At 42.1% G+C, this 21,699-nt stretch overlaps 2 protein-coding genes across 6 annotated transcripts in view; one reads left to right on the top strand and one right to left on the bottom strand.

Moving 5' to 3' along the window:
- The window catches only part of LOC143328761 (phosphatase and actin regulator 1-like), a 48,562-nt gene extending 38,758 nt beyond the window's left edge, over nucleotides 1-9,804 (bottom strand). For all 4 annotated transcript variants that reach the window (XM_076744066.1, XM_076744067.1, XM_076744068.1 and 1 more), the window contains exon 1: nucleotides 9,530-9,804. In XM_076744066.1, coding sequence (XP_076600181.1) covers nucleotides 9,530-9,641 — 112 coding nt within the window. In that variant the 5' untranslated portion in view covers nucleotides 9,642-9,804. The remainder of the gene's footprint in view (nucleotides 1-9,529) is intronic.
- An 834-nt stretch (nucleotides 9,805-10,638) lies between these two features.
- Nucleotides 10,639-17,727, top strand: LOC143328763 (NAD-dependent protein deacylase sirtuin-5, mitochondrial-like). Of its 2 annotated transcripts, none has more exons than XM_076744070.1 (9): nucleotides 10,639-10,735; nucleotides 11,873-11,980; nucleotides 12,984-13,117; nucleotides 13,591-13,816; nucleotides 14,514-14,601; nucleotides 14,708-14,761; nucleotides 16,033-16,156; nucleotides 16,296-16,411; nucleotides 16,728-17,727. In XM_076744070.1, exons 2-9 carry the CDS (start codon nucleotides 11,878-11,880, stop codon nucleotides 16,798-16,800), a joined length of 918 nt encoding a protein of 305 aa, XP_076600185.1. In that variant the 5' UTR covers nucleotides 10,639-10,735; nucleotides 11,873-11,877; the 3' UTR covers nucleotides 16,801-17,727. The 2 variants fall into 2 exon arrangements, with proteins under 2 accessions (XP_076600185.1, XP_076600186.1); XM_076744071.1 differs by having other exon boundaries at nucleotides 10,665-10,749.
- The last annotated feature ends 3,972 nt before the right edge of the window (nucleotides 17,728-21,699 follow it).

Raw genomic sequence — 21,699 nt, 5'->3', positions numbered from 1 at the left:
CTTGACAGCAAGCTTGTGAAAACCCAAAGAGAAGAAAGTCCCACTAAATGAAAGCAATCTTCACCAGGCTCTGCAACACTTCCTGCTAGGCAGACTGTACCACTCCTCTGGGATGTTCTGGCTGTCTCCGTCTGCAGAGACACTCGGCTTTTTCTTAGACTGAGACCTCCAATGGTCCTGCTCGCTCTCGATGAACACCACTGTATGGAGTGGACTATCGACTGAAGAGCTTTGGTCCCCTCTGGCCTCTTCTGGCTTTGCTGAAGTTAAGACTAATATCTCCTGGTCTCAGGCACAGGTAGCTCAGCATTATATAACATGTCACATTGCAGAGTTTTGCTAGTTACTTATGAGCCATGACTGCTGTCATAATTGCAGGTGTTACTAGCGAATAATTCTCTGCAGACAATGATACAACAATCCACACGGTATGAGTCATTTTTAACTGTGTAACAGCTTCTGGTACTGATACAGTAATGGCTCTTGATGTGACCCCATGCAATCCCTAGTTTTCTCTTAGAATAGGGACAGAAATCCCAGCATCATGTTCCAGCTTTTTAGAAAGATTGCTTAAAGTAGTTTGCCTTCTTTGAGAAAATAAAAACTGTCTGGTTGAGGTTAGTGAAGCCTTTTTGCTCAAAAGCTGGCGACGCAGGTGTCAAGGCGCCAATCATGAACTGCTATGCCTCTTGTGTTGGTCCAGCCAGGGACCTTAGCTTCATTAGACATTGCCCATATCTCTCTCCAATCCTTTCCTGTATCTATGTACACACCACAGCACTGACATTTAATACACTAATAACTAGCGACTTAAGACTAAATTCAGCAACTCTTGGTGACATCATCAGAGAGCACAATGTATGTTTCCATATTTATGCAGATGACACACAACTGTACATGTCTGCTGAACCAAATGATGCTGCAGCCATAGACACCATCACTGACTATCCTTAGCAATAAATACATGGATGAGGAGTAATTTCAAACGGACAAAAGTGAAATCCTACTAGTCGGCCCTAAAACAAAAAGAGAAATGCTGTTCAATAATCTGGGGAAATTATCTTCCTGGATTAAATCTGAAGTTACAAATTTCGATGTCACCCAGGATTCAGATCTAAGCTTCAAGTCCCACATTAATAAGGTGAAGAAAACTTCATTTTTCCACCATAGAAACAAGTTAAAGTATGACCATTTATAAATCAAGCCAACTCGATTACTGTAACACACTATTTACTGGCCTCCAGAGAAAAAAAACACTGAGACTTCAGCTCATTCAAAACTCTGTAGCTCTATTAACCAAAACCAACAGAGGAGAGAGCACATTAGTCCAATTTAAGCTGCTCTGCACTGCCTTCCTGTAACGTTCAGAATTGATTTTAAGATCCTCCTCCTTGTATACAAAGCCCTTAATGGACTTGGACCAAGATACATTGCTAACTCCTTTTTTCACTATTTGCCTTTAAGAACACTGTGATCATCTGCTGCTGGTCTATTGGAGACTTCAAGCAACAGCTGAAAGAAAACTGGGGACGCAGCCTTTGCCCATTATGCCCAAAAGCTCTGGAACACACTGCTTGTAGATATCAGCAACTAACTAGCTACGACCTCCTGATACAGGCCTGAAACTTTTATGCTTTGCCTCTCGCTTGTGCACTGCTGCACTTCTTTTTTAGCTTTATTTTATTACTGTTTTTCTGTTTTATTTTCCATCTTGTGTTATGCATTGTCTTTATTGTCATCCTTATTCTATCTCATTTTTACTGTTATGATCAAGTGGATTTTATTCTCCCATCTTATTTTACATTCATTTTCTATCCCTAAGTCTTTTTTATGGGAAGCACTTGGTGCATGTGATTTACTTGTTGTAAAACATTTTCAACTGCATTTCTTGTACAAAAGGTGCTATACAAATAAAGTTTATTATAAAATGTTACAACGAAACTTTTGCCTTTAGATATTTTGTGTGTTAGTTTGAAAACACATATGTGTCACAGAATGTTCCTTTGACATGCTTTGCTGCATTGCATGTCTGTCAGAGTGTGTGGGACCTTTAATTAACTTTTATATGTGCAGATTGTAATAACTACAATATATATGGTAGTTACTGTTACCATCAAGATGTTAAAACAGATTCAGATCTTCTGAGAATGAGCATTTGCAGATGGTGCCACAAAATGTATATAGAGACATACTGTATTTAACTGATGCATCCTTAAATATGTGCTGGCAGTAGACTGAATGCTGTTTAGTGCTATTCTAGTTTATAAGAAGATTTTCCTTCTTTACAGTTTAAAAAACTGTAATTCAAAAAGTCAACATTTTAGTCATGATATGATGTGATTACAAAATAGTCATAATCAGTTATAGGATCGAAGCAAAATGTCCTTTTGGTTCAATCACTTAATTCCACAGAATTATTCATTTATTCTGTAGACTGTTAGTCTGTTTTTATACAGGCTTATATAACTGTCTGAAAAGTGCAGGCATAATTAACCATAATGTTCAGTGTAGAGCATACGCAGTACATCTCTGTTTCTGTTTGAAGAGCTTCACTTCAAAATAAGGTTGATACTATAACATAAACGGCAATATTTATTCCATATTGATTATTCCAGCAAAATTGAAATGTATGACAACATGTGAACTCACTCTGGAAATCTTAATATTCTAAAAATACCAAATGGCGATGCTTTTCTAAACTGGCAGTTGGAACGTTATTAATTTGTGGTTTATATTGTGACAAAACATTTGAGGATTAACAGTGATTGAGGGGTGTCGTTAGTCAAATATGGAATACCATGTTAGCTGTTAATGTAAAGGCTTTCTTTTACAGAAATATTGACCGGGTTTAGAAGCGTAAGAGCCGAAAATTTTGAAGGACTGCTGAGTGGTGCAATGCAGCTTTGATTGAATTGAGTCCCAGGTTTGCAGCAGCATCGGAGGGATTCTGACTCTGTAAAGTCTCTTACTCAGCAGAAATGTCCTTAAGAGCTGGTGCACTATGGGAGCTGCACTGGTGATGCCAGCAACAAATACTGTTCTGTAGACATTCATCATATCCACTTGATGGATGCCCATCATTTGTCTCCCACCTGCCTGGCATTATCTCGCTGGGAATATACATTTTGTTGTCACTGTAGATATCACCCGCCTATCCGTCACACAACAGACTGGGTACAGCATGCTGCCTCCTTTGTTTTATTTCCTCAACAACCCCACAGAATTCATTGAATGTTGCTTTAAATTCAGGAAAACCAGCATTAAAGAGTAACAGCGATTCACACAGAGCTCTCTCCTCCAAGCATAATTGGTCCTTTACCCCTCTCTGCCCAGTGTGCTGCCACGCTTACTATAAATATGGCCCATAAGCACATCGTCATGCAGCTTTCTTCAGCTTGGGAGGCTTTTGAAAAAGGCGTTATTTCTCAGCTGGCGTGTGGAAAAGCACATCACAGCCAAGTGCCTTTCCCGCACTTCCAAGTGTGGCAAAGAGAGAGAGAGTGAGGGAGATGAAAAGAAAGCAGAGAGAGAGAGAGGGAGGGAGAGATTCTGGGAAGATGCAGCTTCCTGCGGGCTCTCATAGAAGACACCTGCCTGTCGTTTCCTTTGAACCATCTTGCTACAGAGGTTGGCAGGTTTTCTGGCCTGGTGACACTGATGGTTTATTGAACATTCATGCAGCAGGAGCATCCAGTGAAGGTCCTGGATATAGCACTGCTATTCTTGCTCTGATTTTCCCACTCATGTTTTATTCAGGCCTGGGATGCTTCGACACAAGAGGGCCTATGTGCAACCAAGTAGGGAAGATGGATGCTTGGTTGTCTTTTGAGATGCAGGGATGTTAGTGCATCATGTGATGGTGTGAGACGTCAGTTGTGTGATGTGCGCGTGTGCGTTTGGGAGAGAGAGAGGGCTGGTAGAAAATCTCCTGCCACTAATTATCAGCACTTTGTTAAACACTTGTGCTAATAGCCTCTAGTGTTGCTACAAACAACTAAAAACATTACAAATTCACCAGCCGCTGCACTGGCGCCGGTCCATCTAGTTAATCTGAAATTCTCTTTCCCTTTGAAAAAAGAACTGACAGCTCGAATTTGTGATTGCAAATTCTGCCTGTTCTTGACCTTGCAGTCACATTTAACTGCCTTTTGAATTCCAACAAAAACTGGATCATATGACCAGACTTTCTTCCACAAGAGCGTACATGCAAATCATTGCCCAAATGATTAACGGAGTAGTGAGACACAACACAGAATATCTGCACACATTGAGGCTACAGTGAAATCTGTCCCAGTGCCTGCATGAAGTGTTTCTCCGACGTACTGTAAATCCCCTGGTAAACCCTGCTGGCACACAGAGCTCTGCAGCAGAAATTTGTCCCATCCCACCATGCATCTGGTGTGTATTGATTGTACTCTTTCGGACAGCGGTGCTTACTGTACACAGGGATTGCAACACAGAGCAGCAGCAGCAGAGAGAGAAAGAGAGAAACAGGGAGTGGTGGGTGGTGAATGAGTTGAGTTTAGCTTTTTTTAGCTTAAAGCTGCAGTAGGTACCTTGTATAATAGTAATTTTTACGTCATATTTGCTAAAACTGCCCCTATGCCCAGACAGCAGTACATGAAACATGTACTCTGTGAAAAAAACTGGCTCAATTGGTCCCACCTACTGCTCCTACTGCAATTTGCAAGAATCCACCGTGCCCGACACAAAACAACCAATCAGAGCCAGAGGAGCATCTGAGAGAGTGTCTGACATCTGTCAATCACTACTCACACACACTGCAAACCGCCCCCTCCCTCCGCTCATGCTGCCGGTGTCAGGAGGCTAGTGAAAGCTATGGCGGAGCAACAGCCACCCGCAAAGGAGAAACTGCCGCTGCCAACAACAGCATATAAGGCTAAGACAACAAATAACCATAAAGCTAATATGGTGACTGTTAAAGTAACACTCCACAGCACGTACGGTATTTTAGCGACTGTGATGTAGCGGCTGGGCAGAGTTAGCTTGTTTCCGATGTGAAGGCTAACGTTACTGGTTGTCGTGGCAGCCGCACAGACGCCGCAGGGTGGAGGGGCTTGGAGGCAGGACATGAGTGCAGCGGAGAGGGATGGGGAGTGACGTGGACCTTGTGTTGGTTCAAATTTTCAGGCTAAGTCTGCTCTCTTCTCCATCTTACCTACTGCAGCTTTAATGTGGCTGAAACATGCAGCCAGACTTGAGCATTGGATTGTGATACAGAGAGTCCATACAGGTCCATATACTGTGGGTTCCTGCTTGCATCTGTGTGCACATTTAGATGTGTAATTCCATCTAAACTTGCAGGCATATTTGAATTTTAACACAGAGTATGCATCTAACATCTGTTAGGGAAGTACCCCATATCATGTCTCTTCCAACATCTGCAATGCAGCCTTGTCTGGGCTTCAGCTTCATGTATTTGCATTCATGACAGGTATAATGGTAGGCACTCCAGCCATCGGTGTCCCCGCACCTCGACACTGCACACAGCATCAAGCTGCTCAGCACAATTAACATCTGTACACTGGGTGTGCTGTGTTTAATGTTTCATATTCCAGAGCAGACCTGAGAAGACCCTAAGCCTGTACGGACAGGCTGGCCTGTGTGCTGAGGCTGCAAGGTGCATGGAAAAAACACAACAAAATGAATACTAAAACATATTAGTGGCATTCTATAAATGCAATAGGCTACATGATTTTTAAACATTATATTCATGAGATATGCCTTAATAATACTGGCATGGCTAGAAGCAAGTTGTATTTAGAGAACATCTACCTATATTGCTGATTTATTTACTCATTTGTTGCACAAATGAAAAAAAGCAAAAAGGGAAAAACTCCTTTTCAAATCACAATATGAATGCCTGAATGTGCAGTATTCACAACTGCACTGTAAAACACGACTGTAATTGCACCAGACAGTCAGTCAGTCTGTTATATCAACAACAAAGGAGTATTACTAAAAGGAGAAGAATGCAGAGAAAGAACGGATGGAGACAGAGTAAAAAGGTTAGGCTGAGTGTGTGAGAAGAGAAACTCAAAGATGTCTGGTCTCCTTGGTAGGAGGATGTTAGTGGAAAATCAAGAGCTAGCTCCTGTAATTGGGAGAGTTTCTTGCGTGCAGCAGCAGTGTGCAGACAGAAAGCAGATGGGGCTGTAGTTGAGCTGCTGAATGATGGGAAAATAAAAACAAGAAGACAACCTCTTCTAGTGAGACGGATGCTGTGTCAGCAGGCGACACACGCACATCGCACTAACAGGGACCGGTATGTATGCACACGTCATGCTCACAAACATGCACAATGACATGCACACACAAATACACATGCACACGTCCCTGCCTCTTGGCTAAAAAACCCATAGACAAGATCCTTAGGTAAATGATAATGGTTCTTGTTCCACTAACTGTAATCTCTCAGCTGCTGGTCCAGATGACTGTGTGTGTGTGTGTGGGTGGGTGGGTGTGTGTGCAGAGGTATTAATGACTGAAATCAAACCTGTGATGTAGGTCAACCATCCATCTGCACCTGCATCCTCTAATGTTTCATGACAGGTGACAGGACCGCTGATAGCTGCACAGTAACTGATGCCATTATGTTGTTACGTCTTTGTGACTGTGTGCAGGGCCATTTAACTGTGGGGCAAATTAGATTAGTGCAGACACTAAACAGGTCAATGCAATAAAGCAATGTTTCATACATGTGCTCTGATTCCATTACAAGCCCACAGAGTAACTGCCGTTTGTATGCTGCAGGCCTGGTTTCTGCAAACGTCAAACACGCGGCAGAGACTGCATCTCCAAAAGCCGCCACTGATCCATGTACGGGCTAACTAAGCGCAGTCTCAGCATCTGGGAATGAAGCGAGGCATCAGCTGTTTAAACACTGAACAGTTGAGTTGGCTTCGAACCCTCGACTCGTCTCCAAACGATCACAAACTCACCGCACATCAAAATGAATTACACAATGGTCTTATTGAAGCAGACGCCAGACTGGCTCCTGATTATAACGTGTTGGATATTAAAGTGTATTTTTTCTCCCTGTGAAGTAGCGGCTCATTGATAAAAAAAAAAAAAAAAAAAACACGGATTCAGTTGTAAAAATGTTCAGTGGCTCCTCAACAAATTTGTCTCCTCAAAAACATCGATTTTGTGTCACTCTGTGCACACTAAATGTTGTCATTTTTAGGATCTATGTAGAATATTAGGCTGTGTTTTAAAGCATTATAATGATGCTGAGGAAAAAAAAAAAAAACAGAACAAAGAGAAACCAAAGCCACTGTCTTGTCCGGAAGAGATAATTGCTTAGTTCTTGTTTTGCAGCCTTGGCAGCTCTGGTCATTTATCATTATTAAGCACCTGGGCACACAAGCACCAGACTTTTGGTTTCCTTGGCAATAAGCAAGCTAAATCCTGCTCCACTTCTTCAGGTGGAAGTGAGTCAACAGCGCTGTTGTACAAATCGCCCCCATACCATCCTCATGCTTTGTATGAGCTTGTTGTAGAGTAGGGAATAAAAAAAAAAAGGAGCACAGAGACAAATGACAGTGTCCTGCCATTGACAACAAGCTTGTCTCCACAGGTTAAACACTCATTGGCAAGAGCAGCCTCGAACTACAGAGGCTTATCTGAGATAAACATGCTGGGTGCTGTTTTTATTCAACATTCACTCATGCAGGAAAACACAACCGAGCGCTCTTGCTCTTTTCCAGCAGCACCCTGGCTCGCGCTGCACACCTGGGAGCTGTCAATACAGCAGCTACACAGTTTGGCCACTGAGCAGCTGCACTGGAGAGAGGTGCGTTCACTTTACAATTACACTGATGACCCTGTGATCACAGCCCCTAGAGTCTGGACTGCTGCTGTCCTGATGTGAGACCACACAAACTCTGCATGCTGGCCTTCTACATTCAAACACATTAGTGCTGAAATGATTAGTTAATTCATTGATTTGCTGGCTGCTATTCAAGCGTGATAAAGATCTGCTGTCTTCCTCTGTTTATATCTGTGGTAAACTGAATACGTTTGGGATTTGGGACTGTTGGTCGGACAGAACAAGTATTTTAAAGACATTTGCATGACATTTTTGGCATTTTATAGCCTGAATTATTCAATGACAAATGGACAACAGATATTGACTGATTAATCTATAAAATGATCTGTAACTGCAGCCCTATGCACACACTGTTTTTCCATTTTAAAAGCTCGGCCATTACAATAGAAGACGCTAAACTTTAGTTCATTTTCCACAGAAAAATAAACATCCCTCTAAAAAATATTCAAATCACGTTCATACATCAGCACATTCAAGCTACCACAGCCATCGAAAGACATTATTTGATATAGTATATCTCCCAAAACCTATATTACACGATCTATAAAATCCCTTGGCCAACATCCACAGTAGACTATAGGTGCGGTTCTCATCTCACACATTCTGCTGAGCGGATAGATGGGTGTGACTCCAGCAAGCTGAGATGCTGGAGCAACGATACATAAGTAAAGTTGCAACAGCTCCTAGGATTAATATGTTTGGTATCCTGTATTTCAGAACATTGGCATCAGGGGAACAAACAGCGTAGGACTTCTGATGTCATCCTAGTCATTATAACACATGTGGGCAGACTCAAATCATCCCAGTGAATGAGCTTTAAATGAGAGAAGCACATTTGTGACCGACACAAACATCAAATATCCCTCAGAGATCAATAAAGGACATGACTGTCATTAGATCTGTTTTGTTTTCTCAGTGACACATTCGGCTGGATGCAGTGTGTGTCTTGATTACACTGGTGTGCAAAAAAAAAAAAAAAATCTGAATCCTGTTGACTCAGTCAGCATAAAATGCCAAGTCACCATGGTAACAGGGGATGCAACACGCTTTGTAAAGGGTGATGGAGCCAGAAGGCTATTCACCACGAGCATCATCGCGGGATCTATTACAACTGCTTAAAATGCGGTGATTAAAATCTACAAAACAACGCTGAACGAGCCGGATAGCTGCCCCATCTGATTCCGTGCGCCACAGCCACAGCCAGAGCTCGGGCTACTACAGGTCACGTTGAAGCTTCTTCATATTATGTAACTGCGTTGAATTACAGTGGTAGCAATTACCAAGCGCTGCCGAAATCAGAATGCACACATGAAAGGCGTTCAAGGCTGTAACATTGCTGTTTCATATCTGAAGCCTCTCAATGTGTTTTTGCGCCAGACGCGTCACTAACCTCCAGCGTTGGTCCACAAAGTTGCATAACATTTCAGTCACATTTCCCGCTGCCTTACAAGAATATTCATAGACTGTCCGTTAATATATTTTGGAGGGATGAATCTGACGGGAAACTATAACACCAGGATAATAGCCTGTAGGGACATTGTTGTAATTTTTCCATTCGCGTAAAGCGGGAGCGTAATTAGGCTATAATCCCCCCGCTCACCCTCCCACATGAAGACATCTGGCAAAACATCTAACAAAAAGCATTTGGGGGGGCAGGATGGATGGATGCGCGCCTACCTGTCCGCAGGTTGAAGGAGAGTCGGGCTTCAACAAGATATGGGGTGTCGCTCTTGGAGCGGAGTCTCCTTATCGGTCTGCGGTCTGTGCTGCTGTCTGGAGTGGTCGCCATCAATTTGAACCAGTGTCCGGGGATGACTGCTGGCCGACCGGGGGCAGGCGCACAACCACGGCCACTCACACACTGAGAGGTAGCTATTGAGGGAGAGGAGGGAGGGAGAGTTCACACACACACACACACACACACACACACACACACACACACACACACACACCGAGAGAGAGAGAGAGAGAGAGAGAGAGAGAGAGAGAGAGAGAGAGAGAGAGAGAGAGAGAGGCGTCGGTGGAAATCTGGCATGGACACAGTGTGAGGAAAAAAAAACATATAAAGATGGCAAAATATGGAGGAAAAACAAAGGCAGTAGCCTACTAAACCAGGAAATCTCACTTTTTAAAAACCTAAATTAAATGTATATCTTGTATCTAATTCAGCAAATATAATCTCAGGCTATACAGTGTAAAGGCCTTCAGATTGAGACCTACCAATAACCTATGTTTATTTTTCAAATTCAAAATTTGCTTTAGCATAACTACTGCCAGTATTGTTTTACACGATTTAGATACAAATCATATTGCCTCAGATTTTTAATATAATTCATAATATGAATAAGCATGATTATATATAATATATAACAATTTCTATAAGACACAGCATACCCTATACCACACCACATAATACTACAGGGTATACTATTAAAGATAAGCAAAAACCAATAATAACTATATTATATGTATGAGAAGATGATAGGGTTCAGTTCATGTGGTGTGTGATATGTTTAGTTATGTTCACTTCAAACATTTAACTGTCACACAGAAGAAACGCTTTTTGCGGCATGAAAGTAATAAATAGAAACACGATCGGACTTAAATGGTGTACCATGAATCGTTGCTTTGTCTCTATCTTGAGCAGGAGAATGAATGAATCATCCTGAATGAATCTCACTTACGGCAGTCTACCACTAGATGTCTCTCCTGAACTACACTTTTTTTCTTCTTTTAATGTCAGTTTCTTTGCTTTTTTTTATCCAGGGCGCTTTACGACAGTGTGATGCGTTTACGGCCTGTCATGATATTTGCTGTGATAGAGGTAAACAAGCAAGCTCGGCGTGTCTCTCTGCTTCGGAAGAGGAAATTTCACGAAGCGAGGTAAAAACGATAAGGTTACCGAGGCAAGTTGGTTTAAACAAGCATATTTCGATCGTGTTTTCGGGTGATATCATCTGTAAATACACGTTTGGATGCGCACGCTAACGTTAGTTCCAGTATGTGAGAGCTAACTTTGTGTACAAGCAGCGACATGCTAACGTAGCACATTGAGGAGTTTGTAAAGGATTTAAAGTCGACTTCTGGTGCTGTCAAGATATTATCTTGCCTAAAGTAAAGTCGCTGGTTGGTTACCTTGGAAGAAATTAAAGATGACCAAACAGTCACAGCAGTGAGAGCAAATTAGCTGAAACTCATGAAAACATGCAGAACGTCTACAAATCTGACTCAAAGTAGGCGTGAAGTATGGTCTTTTATACATCAGACTGGTGAGATGTACTCTTTTATACTTCAGGCTGGGTAGCCTGTAAAACCTGTTTCGACACACTTCAAGTTTATTCAGACTTGCAGGACGCGCCCAATTGTCTGTTTTTATTGACTGTTTTATTGAAGGAAGCTCTGACTTATACTTCCATCCTACTCGTTTTAAAAACAGTTTTATGCACATCACTTACAGTGTCAGTGCCAGTTGTCAGGCTTCCTCAGCTCTGTTGCAGTTGCAGGGTACATTTAAGACAACAGTCTCACTGCTCTGGTTGCACAACCAGATTACGCGCATTCTTGCAGCTAACTGAGATAGACGCTTGCACATGCACAGGCTCACATCTATTCAATTATCTAATTAAAATACGTTTTTCACATTCTGTACAACAGCATCACATATTACCTGCTGTGCTTTTTCCTCCACTTCATTGCAGTGACATGAATGAAACGAGACATGTTTTTGATGGCTGCACCATTACACCCAGTATTACATTTTGTGCACATTATGCACCAAATGTAGTGTGATGTGTTTGGTATCTTTGCAAACTTTGAGATCCCTGTTAGGGTTAAAGGTTTGCTTGCACAAAGTTTGTAAAGATCTACATTTGACTCTGACTCTTGACTTTGAGTGCAGAGAAAATCTACACATCTGCACCAAATACTGGAAATTAAAACAACCAACTGGTGAGCATAAAGATTAGAGTAAAATGACTTAACGGTCCTTTTTCTTTTTCATTGTATCTTCTCTCACAACAGTGACAATGCTGCTCCAAAGTCGAGCTGCGTTTGCGCTTGGTCTGCGCATGTGCTCCACGAATGTGATGTCGAGAGGACCCTTGATAGACACAGCAAGGCCCAACTCAGGTAAAAGGAAAGCAGTTAGGTTTCTGTAATGCGGGTCGGAACATGTTGAAATGAAATGATTTTAGTGACACGTCACAATGAGGAACCGAAGTATTGCAGCATCCAGGAAATGAGTGAAGAACATACAATCATGAAGTTCCTGATTGTATGTTAATGAACCTAATGATTACTTATCTGTAAATTTGCATACTGACCTCTTTCTCAATTCAATTGTTCCTGACTCACTAATGAAAAATCTGTGGCCAGAACAAAACACTATAATATATGACTCAAATCTTGTAACGCTACCAACTGTACTACTGATTAATACCCAGACGTAGTATTAGTGGACATTAGCAATTATATATATAGCAATTATTTGAGCAGACTGCAAACATTTGCAAAATCCTTACATCATTTCCATTCACCTGTATAAAAACAGCTGGATAAATATGACAGAACTGTTATGTTTCCATCTTTTTCAAGTCTTTTTCCACCGTTTTAGGTTTGACTGGCGCTCTTTCAATGACGTCATCTCGCTGCTGTGCTTTAGTGGCACAGGAGTGGAGAATTAGCACCACCACCTGTTTAAAAGGATTTAACTTCTAATATTTGCATAATGTTAGTGGATGGAAATAGACATTATTTAGCTGCTTTTCTATAAATTTGGATAAAATCATCTCTACATATTGCTGGAAACCTTGCTAATAGTGAAGTAGGTGCATTTTCATCAGCTGGTTGAGGCAAATAAGCTGTTAACCTGAGCACAAGGTTCCTATGTGAGGAAAAAACATGGAGGTGGTTTATAATGGCATAAAATGAGCAGAAAAGGGCAATTAAAGCAGTTATTTGTATGACAACTAATCATCAACATTTCATGATTGTGACAGATATTGGAAATGATCATCTTAAGATACGTCTTCCACCGTTTGATGGTCATAAATATGGTATAGAATGATTTAAAAAGAATATCAGGACGCTTAAAAAACTTGATTTTATGTTGCTTTTCCTTTTATTTTCCCAGACATGTCTGAATTCCGCAAAGCCTTTTCCAAAGCCAAGCACATAGCAATCATCACGGGGGCAGGTGTGAGCGCAGAGAGCGGAGTACCAACCTTCAGGGGAGAGAATGAGAAGTGGAGGAAGTGGCAATCTCAGGTAATGTCTTAAAAAACAAAACACACACTTGTACATGTCTGTATTATTATTGTTTATTTTTTTATCTTTTTTATTTTTTGGGGGGGGTCATTTTATTTAGGTCAAAGTTTTGTGTTGGCTCTAATTTCCAGCTGCGGTTCAGAGTTGTTGCTGTGGAGTGGGTGTATTTTATGTTTACATAATAGATCCTCACAGCTCAGTGGATTGATGTCAGCAGAAACAGCCAGAAAAGAGAGAAATGGTGTTTGTTGCATAATCTGGATTCTTGTCGTGGGCTGCAGCAAGAATTACCTTCAGGAAAGAATCATAAAATTGTCTTTCTTACAAAAAATGATAATCTCACTCCCTAATTGAGGTGTTTAAACCTAATCTATGTTCTCATATTCTTGCCTATAAATGCTCCAACTTCGATTATCACCTTTGTTAGCCCTTGAATTCTGACCTTAAATGTACCATCGTTGATGCTTCCCCAGGATCTGGCGACTCCAGAGGCCTTCTCTCGCGACCCGTCTCGGGTCTGGGAGTTCTACCATTACAGAAGGGAGATGGCTTTGAATAAGAAGCCCAGTGCTGCCCATCTGGCGATAGCGGAGTGTGAGGCCCGGCTGAGGAAGCAGGGACGCTCCGTGGTCATCATCACCCAGTGCATAGACGACCTCCACCGGCAGGCAGGGTCCAAGCATGTGCTCAAGGTTCATGGTGAGAGGCAGAGTTGGGCCAGACCAACAGACTACCAGACTAAAAAAAAAAAAAGCGACATTTCACAAGACGTAAAAGACACGATCATAATAGCTGTGGAATGATTTCATTGAGAAAGGCTTTCTGTTGCACTGAATGCTTATTTTTAAGGAAAATATATACAATTGACATGTTTTTGTTTTGAAGTTTTTCCATCTAGAAGCAAAAATGTAGATGATTGATTTCCCTGTGGGGATTAATAAAGTATAACTAGTTAAATAATAACAGAAATCCTGGAGCTGCTCCATAGTCAGTGATTACTGGAAACTATGACAGCGCTGTATTTTATCCCATGGTTTTACTGGGATATGGAAACATTTTGTGAGTCATAGTTGTTGGTTTTTCAAACAAACATCCCATGAGCCCACAGAGTCGCTTATTTAATGTCAGTGGACCAAGAAAAAGAGTCTTGTGTAGACATGATTTCAATTGTTGATTCTCTCATTTTAATCGGTAGTTTTCGTCTTTTCTAAGGTGGACTATGGCCAAAACGGTGCTGAAGCATTTGCTAAAATCTTGCTTTAATTAACTATGCGTGAGTCAAGATGCAAAACGATCATTGTCAACAAATTCTGTGGAGAGGGAGATGTTTTCTGTGACTCCAGCGGGCCGAAATGACAAACAGCTGTGTGGGTTTTTTTTGTGTGTGTAACTGCAGGCAGTCTGATGGAGACGCGCTGTGTGAGCTGTGGAGAAGTGACCGTGAACAAACGAAGCCCCATATGTGCTGCCCTAAAGGACAAAGGGTAAGGGCAGCACACACTGATAAACATGCAGGATTTGAAACCTGGTCTCTTCAGTTTGACCTGTGCGGTACGTGCTGTTTAACCCTCGGCGTCTCTTAATGTACAGTTCACCTGACCCAGATGTTGCTGATGCCCAGATTCCTGTGGATAAACTGCCAAGGTGGGATTACTGTCACTTCATTTTAATAAGGGCCAAACAGGTGCACCAGCCTGAAAACCAACCCATGTTTCACGTCCAAGTGTGTAACAGACCTGCCGATCCAATAGAGGTTAGCGTAGCTACGTGAGGCAAAACATGACACTGCAGCAGACACCACAGACAAGGATTTATCTGTGAATTAGTGAATTTAAAGGAACAAAATATTAGATTATTCCATAAAACCAAAAGCAAAGAGACGTCAGGGGGTTGGTTTGGGCTCGGTAAACATTAACTTAGTGTTCAGTAAACTGTGGACTCTCTGCATACTCCTAGTTGCACTCGTTAAGAGAGAATTAAGTGCAATATTCTCGGGCTTTCTTATGAGACATGAGTTGCATTAACCACCGTCTCCACCCTCCACCTGCTCCACTTCGAGCTTCTGTTGGACCTGCTGCTCCATCCTCCTCAGCGTCCTCTCTGTCCCAGCTCTCCCTCACCACCTGTTGCATTGGCTCATAGATATATATATATTTCTTAAATTGTGCATCAATCAAGTCGCCTCTATTTTTTTTTTTCCTTAAAATTCAGTTGAATTGTTTAATAATACAGATAGATAAAGCAATAGGTCATTTTTCTTATGTGGAGTGAAGTTTGTATAGTTACATCATCACTTTTTGAGCTCAGTGGGACTTCAGACAAAAGTGAACCGTGCCCTCTGACTCTCTTTCACTCACAGATTGCACTGATGTGGCAACAAGCTGCTGCCCTAGAAAATCAGTGTGAGAGCAACTTAAACAAAGAGCACAGTGCAAATTTACTCTCTGCAACTCTGGCCCCCATGACTTGCTTTTATCATGCATTGAGGTAACCTGAGGGGGGTTATACTCAGTTCCCCTGTTCTACTGTACCATTGACTGATTGTGAAGTAAAGGTTTCCACATGAGTTCAATTCTTGACTTACCTCTCAGACCTTAGGCCGACAAGTGGGCCAAAGAGTTGCACACTTGATTGAAATGCACACATTATGAACAGCAACACTGAGAACATACTGAACCATAGAGAAGAATAGGAAAGCAAACGATCATGCTGTAATTTCTCTCTGTGTTTTCTGTATGTGTGACCCTTCATCGCTGAATTACACAGGGCAGAAAATGTCCCTCTGGCCAAACAGTCTGTGAACATACTGTACATCTGTCTGGAATTCTGCTTCTGTGTTACGGCCAATTACTCTGTGATGAATGCAGAATGACACAGTTCATCGTGTAAGTGCTGTTTGGCGCTGCTTTATCAAGGTGTGACGAAAGCGACTGCCACGGTCTGCTGAGGCCCAACGTCGTGTTTTTTGGAGAAACTCTGGATTCTCACATCCTCACCAAGGTGGAAAAGGAGATGGAAGTCTGCGATCTCTGTCTAGTGGTGAGTGTTCCTTATGTTTACATCTAAGTCATGTTGTGTAATATCGTTACGTAAACCAAATATTTGCTGTGAATCTGTCAAAGACTTGACCAGGAATAGAGTGACGCTGGTGTCATTGTTTTCTGTCGTCAACCTATAGGTGGGCACGTCTTCAATCGTTTACCCTGCAGCCATGTTTGGCCCCCAGATAGCATCCAGGGGCATCCCAGTGGCAGAATTCAATACACACACAACACCAAAGACTGAGTACTTCACGTAAGTCAGTCAAGAAACTGAGTGCATGTTGAAAAATAGAAATCTGCACCGTCTATGTGGTTCTGTAACAAAGGAAGTAAGCCTGAAAATATATGAATTAAAAGTGAAGCCAGACCAGTGAGTCATGATGCATGTGCACATTGATATTTACTGCCACCCACTGGCAGCACTGGCAACATCCCAGTATTTTTTTTTTTACCTTCAATCAGTCCCCCACTTCAGGGCACTTTCAGCTCAATGAGTGACCTTCCACGTGTTAACCCAAAAGTCTGACCTCCGGTGTCTATTTGTTTTTTCCGTGTGTGATGTGGCACAGGTACCACTTCCAGGGCCCATGTGGGACTACGCTGCCTCCAGCTTTGGCGCGACATGAGTCAGAGGTTATTTAAGAGCCACAGGATTGACTTTCCAGACAGCAACCAGTGGCTTCTCCTGCAGACTAATGCTTTCCAAGGCTCGGGGTGCGGGGTTTCATAGCAGTTTTTCATTCCAAATATTTTGCCTTAAAATCACTGTTGTGGATGCTTGGTTGAGGGAGAGTTGTACAGAATTAAGCTTTTTAAGACTTTGAAACGGACCTCTTAATACTTGAATACATATCTCGCTTGACTGGAAATGGAATATTGTATGTTTTACATATCGTCTGCTTCGAGTTCGGTGAGGACTATGCAGCTTGGTGTAAGAAAGGAAATGCACTATGTATGTAGTTATTCTCATAGGAAAATATCTCAGATATCAGTGGGTATTGTTTTTCTTTCTTGGGTATTAGATGCTGCTGAGGGGTTGCTGTAGATTAGAACGGTGGAGAACGTTCCTCTTTTCTCTTTCCACCGAATGAACAGATGTACAGAGCGTCACGTAATCTTGTGCCTTTCAAAACTGTTTACACAACCTTGACCAAATGCTCGCTTTAAACCTCAAGTGCAAGTCAACCAATGTTACAGAGATTTAGCAAAGTGTACAGATTTTGCTTTTGACCAAGGACGGAGAGGGGGGGGCTTTTTAATGTAGCCTGAATCAGCATTATCTCCCTCTCGTGAGGTTTGACTGTGTTTATTATGACATGAGTTCAGTTACATGTCATGGATTATTCTTGATACAGTTGATACATTTTTACAAATTTCAATGTCTGTTAAGAAATGAATTTATATAAGTATAGAAATAGAGATACTGTAGTACTATGGAAGCAATTATGTAATGTGTTAAATAACATGATTTCCTTTTTTTAACAACTTTTTTGCCCATAAACCTCAATTTCTTATCATGTATCCTATGATTGCAATTATACAAATGAAAATTATTAAAACACTAAATGCACCTTTGTTGATTTTGTTCACTACTGTCAAAAAAGCCACCGGAGGCTTTTTGTGTGCTGCAGTGTGTGTGTGCCCAGAATGAACAGTAGATGCCAGCATGTAGCTTCGTATCCCACCATAGATTATGCAGCAACATATAACTCTGCTCTGAAAGGCGCACAGAAAACAACCTTGTGTCCTCATGGATTCTTCTCTTAGTATGCACGAGCGAGAGGAATCGCAGACTTACGCACCTCGAGGCCATCAGCGAACTCAGAGTTGTTACAGCTGAGCCGAGCCGAGGAAGCAGGATCAGCCTCAGTCATGTGCTGCTGAAACTGGGCTCGGTTTGAAGTGGAAAACCGTCCATGACGGACATCTGTTGTCCCAACTGATCCCTGAAGTGTTAATATTTTTTTAGTATTAATATGCCTGTGGACAAAATTCTCTTCACAGGTTTTATTCTTTCTTCAGACTGTGGCCTGGTGCAGTGTTTCCCAACCTTTTTGCCTTGTGACCTCTTTAAAAGGGCGGCTGTGGCACTCTCGTTATGAGTGTGTGTGTGTGTGTGTGTGTGTGTGTGTGTGTGTGTGTGTGTGTGTGTGTGTGTGTATCGGTGAATGAAGGCAAATTGTCAAGCGGTTTGGATAAAAACTCTGTATGAATACATTTTCCATTCAAAGCAATGTCAGATTGCAGTGTTACGAGTTGCATATGTCTACCAGCTGTGGCCAGTTTGGCTTTTTTTTCTTTGTTTTATTAGATTTTTTTTAGTTCAGAAGGAAAATGCAAAGATTAGGGGCTTAAAAAAAAGGACCCAGCTCCCCAGGTTTAGAACCGCTGGCCTAGTGCATCCTATGGGCAAACAAATCAGCTCCTAAAAGTGTTTATCTTCATTGTCCGACTGAACTAACATGGTTAAGTCATTGAGTGGAAATGGGAGAGACAGAAGGTTAAGAGTCACGTAAATTAGCGGTGGAAGGTTATGTTCATTAGACAGTGTTATGATAATGTAATGATAGTCATAAAGGAATTATCTCAAGGGAGCTAGGGAGAATAGTACAGGCACACACACACATACTGGTAGGTAATGCAGAGGAGTCCCTCAGGGGGTAAGTTGGCATCATGGCCGCTGTGTAGGAACCACAAACGCATCACAGTTCCTCCACACGGGTGAAATATTATTTCCTCTCCATTATTATTCCTCTGTGGCGCCTCACCACTGGCTTTCTTTGCTCAACAATTAGCATCCAAATCAAATCCCTCTGTCTACCATAAAGCATCTCCACCTGTTAATGTGTATCATCATCATCATCGCCGTGATTAGATTTCCTCATTTCCTCCTCCATGACCACCGCTTCCCTTCAAGGGGAGTATAAGGCCAAGTCCCATTTGTCATCAGGAGGAAAAAGTACATGGAGAGGCACTTAAGAGAAATCTCAGCCGTCTGATACAGTCGTTTCTGAGCTGATGTGAACAAGGCAGTCAGAGAGCTGACAACTCCGCTCTCAACTCCTGCAGCTCATTCATGAATGTAGTGGGGAGGGATGAAATAGTAGAAGTGAAAAGGTTCTCGTCTGACCCAAAAGCCTTCGGGTTAATAGACTCATCATCACTGATGGCAGCTCTACAAATATCCCTCTGTCTCTTTGAACGAGGAGCTAGATTGACTGGGAGATGGCATCTGTGTGTGCTTTTAATGTGAGTCTGTGCGACGGTGATTGACTCTGTGACTTATTTCGTCGGAGTCTCCGTGTTTAGGAAAAGCTCAGGGTGGTGTATGACGCCCAGCTGGATGGGTGTGCATATATATATGTGTGTGTGTGTACATGTACTTACACCGGGGGGGAAGAATGTGTTTGAGTTTGTGCTGCATGTGTGCACTGGTGTGATTTTTCTTTCTGTATGCAGACTGGCAGGAGTGTCAGACCAAACCAGGTCAGGCCGGGTGAGGAGCTGTGAATGTTACACAGATACGCATACTGTAGCTTTACAGTTATACAGAGCGAGCCGATGTCCATATCAGGAGTACAGTATCTGTGTTTGGAAACAGAGGAGTATTGTTCAAATATGACACATCGGGTACTTTAAAAAGTGTGAAAATAATGACCAGAACAAGTAAAAGAAATAATGGCATTTTAAAGGATGTATAGCACATTGTGTATAAAGCTTAAAAAATGTTGTCTGATGTGTTTTAATTGAAAAAGGTTTCTTTATGTTAGTTCCAAGAAAATGTTATACATAACTGTAATACACTCAAGAATTGACCATACATGTAAATTCTATTATCATGCTCTTTCTAAGCCACAACTGTCCCACTCATAGATGACACAAATCCATTTTTGACTTCAGTAAAAGCATCAGTATAACACACTTTGAAACACTGAAATGGTTAAACACTGCTAGCGGGGTGTAGAAGTGTGTATTAATGCTGAAATGGCACCAGACTATTTAGAGGAAGACATAACCAGAGGCTTATGAAAGCCTAGGTATTTTCTATTTATAGCAATTCACAACACTGGAGTGGAGACTAGGGCTTGTCTCACATGCAGACTCACGCACGCACACACACACACACACACACGCACACACACACAGAGCTAGCAACACATACTAATCTCTTCATGGTCTCCTCTTACTCACCTTTCCCTGACCTGTGTGTGTTTTTAACAGACTTGGCAGTGATAACAAAGGTTTACCGTTAATCCCTCCGTTGCCATGAGAACCATCATTATTTAAAACTATAGCAGTGGCACTAATCACCCTCCCCACACCCCTCTCTGAAAGACCCACCCGTCCCCCTCCCCACAGCGTCACTTTGGCCTTCTGGCCGATGAAAGCTTAATATTCCCACTATGAGATGAACGATAGGCAAGATGTGAGGAGAAGACTTCGTACCCTGGCTGAGGTGTCGTTCCTCTGCCCACAACATGTCTGAAATATGCTGATGCTTTCACCTCTGGGTAGTCTGATTGGGAGAATTCTGATAGGGGAAAGAATGGCTTGATAGAGGCTCAGGTGCGAGCTAATCTGCTCTAACCCTGCGCTAATTAGTATCAAGGCCAGCGGCCACTTTCTCCTGGTTATCGATCACCGGCCCCGCCTCGCCCAGGGAAGCACTTGGCTCCGGTGAGAGCACGGGTCACACATAAGAGGAAGCCGTCCCCTCGCTGCCTGCCGGATCTTGTTTTTGTCTTTGAAATTCAATATCCAGTCCTATTCAACATCAGTCCTCCCCGAGTGTCGTTGAGTCTCATCCGTTATACCTCCTGTATCAGTTCTCTTTAACTGACCTCATCTCACCCGCTAAATATTCATTGTATAGGTGTCTCTTAACCAGCAGGATCTCCACGTGTCTCGGTGTCTCTCTCTTGCTTTCTCTCTGTCTCAGCTCGCTTCACTTTAAATTCAAAATATGACGTACACTCTTTCTAATGCATTTTAATAATTTCTACAGTGTACAGTCAGGATGCTTCCAGCTGGCCGAGAGGATTAGAGATTCTTTCGAAGTGCTTTACAGCCAATTTATTCTTAATCATCTAAATTTACATATGTCCAAAGTTAAATGATTGTGACTGAATGTTAGTGTGAAGGACAAACAGTCTCGTCTCTTTGCTGCTGAAAGCATATTTTTGAATGAAACCTTATTCAGTCCAACATTTGTCACAGGCCGGTCTCCAAATCTCACTTTGGAGGTAGATTTGAGAATAATACACAAACCAAATTCTAACATGTTAGCAAACAGCTGTTTATCGACACATCCAGCAGACACGCAGCAGCATTAGCATTCATCTGAAGTCCATCTTGCTGCTTGATTCTCCAGCAACTCCTGAGGGAAATATCTTCGCCAGCGAGTGTCTAATGTTGTCACACATAGAGTGGGTTTATCAGAGCCTCCGCACTGAAAACTGCTGAAGCTGGAAACGAGCTGAAAGATCCTAAAACGCTCCATAGAGCTGAGGGGAACTGCAGAGTAAACTGGATCCTGTGAGT

Source organism: Chaetodon auriga, chromosome 12 (genome assembly GCF_051107435.1).
Source record: "Chaetodon auriga isolate fChaAug3 chromosome 12, fChaAug3.hap1, whole genome shotgun sequence".
Lineage (NCBI taxonomy): Eukaryota > Metazoa > Chordata > Actinopteri > Chaetodontiformes > Chaetodontidae > Chaetodon > Chaetodon auriga.
The sequence above is the reverse complement of the archived record's forward strand: the minus strand, read 5'-3'. Positions and strand labels throughout refer to the sequence as shown.

What these genes read in the sequence shown, in the direction of transcription:
- LOC143328763 (XM_076744070.1), top strand. Translation starts at nt 11,878, where the DNA reads ATGCTGCTCCAAAGTCGAGCTGCGTTTGCGCTTGGTCTGCGCATGTGC. An exon ending in GCATGTGCTCAAGGTTCATG is followed by an intron (nt 13,817 to 14,513) that starts GTGAGAGGCAGA and finishes GTGTAACTGCAG; the next exon opens with GCAGTCTGATGGAGACGCGC. An exon ending in CCAAAGACTGAGTACTTCAC is followed by an intron (nt 16,412 to 16,727) that starts GTAAGTCAGTCA and finishes GATGTGGCACAG; the next exon opens with GTACCACTTCCAGGGCCCAT.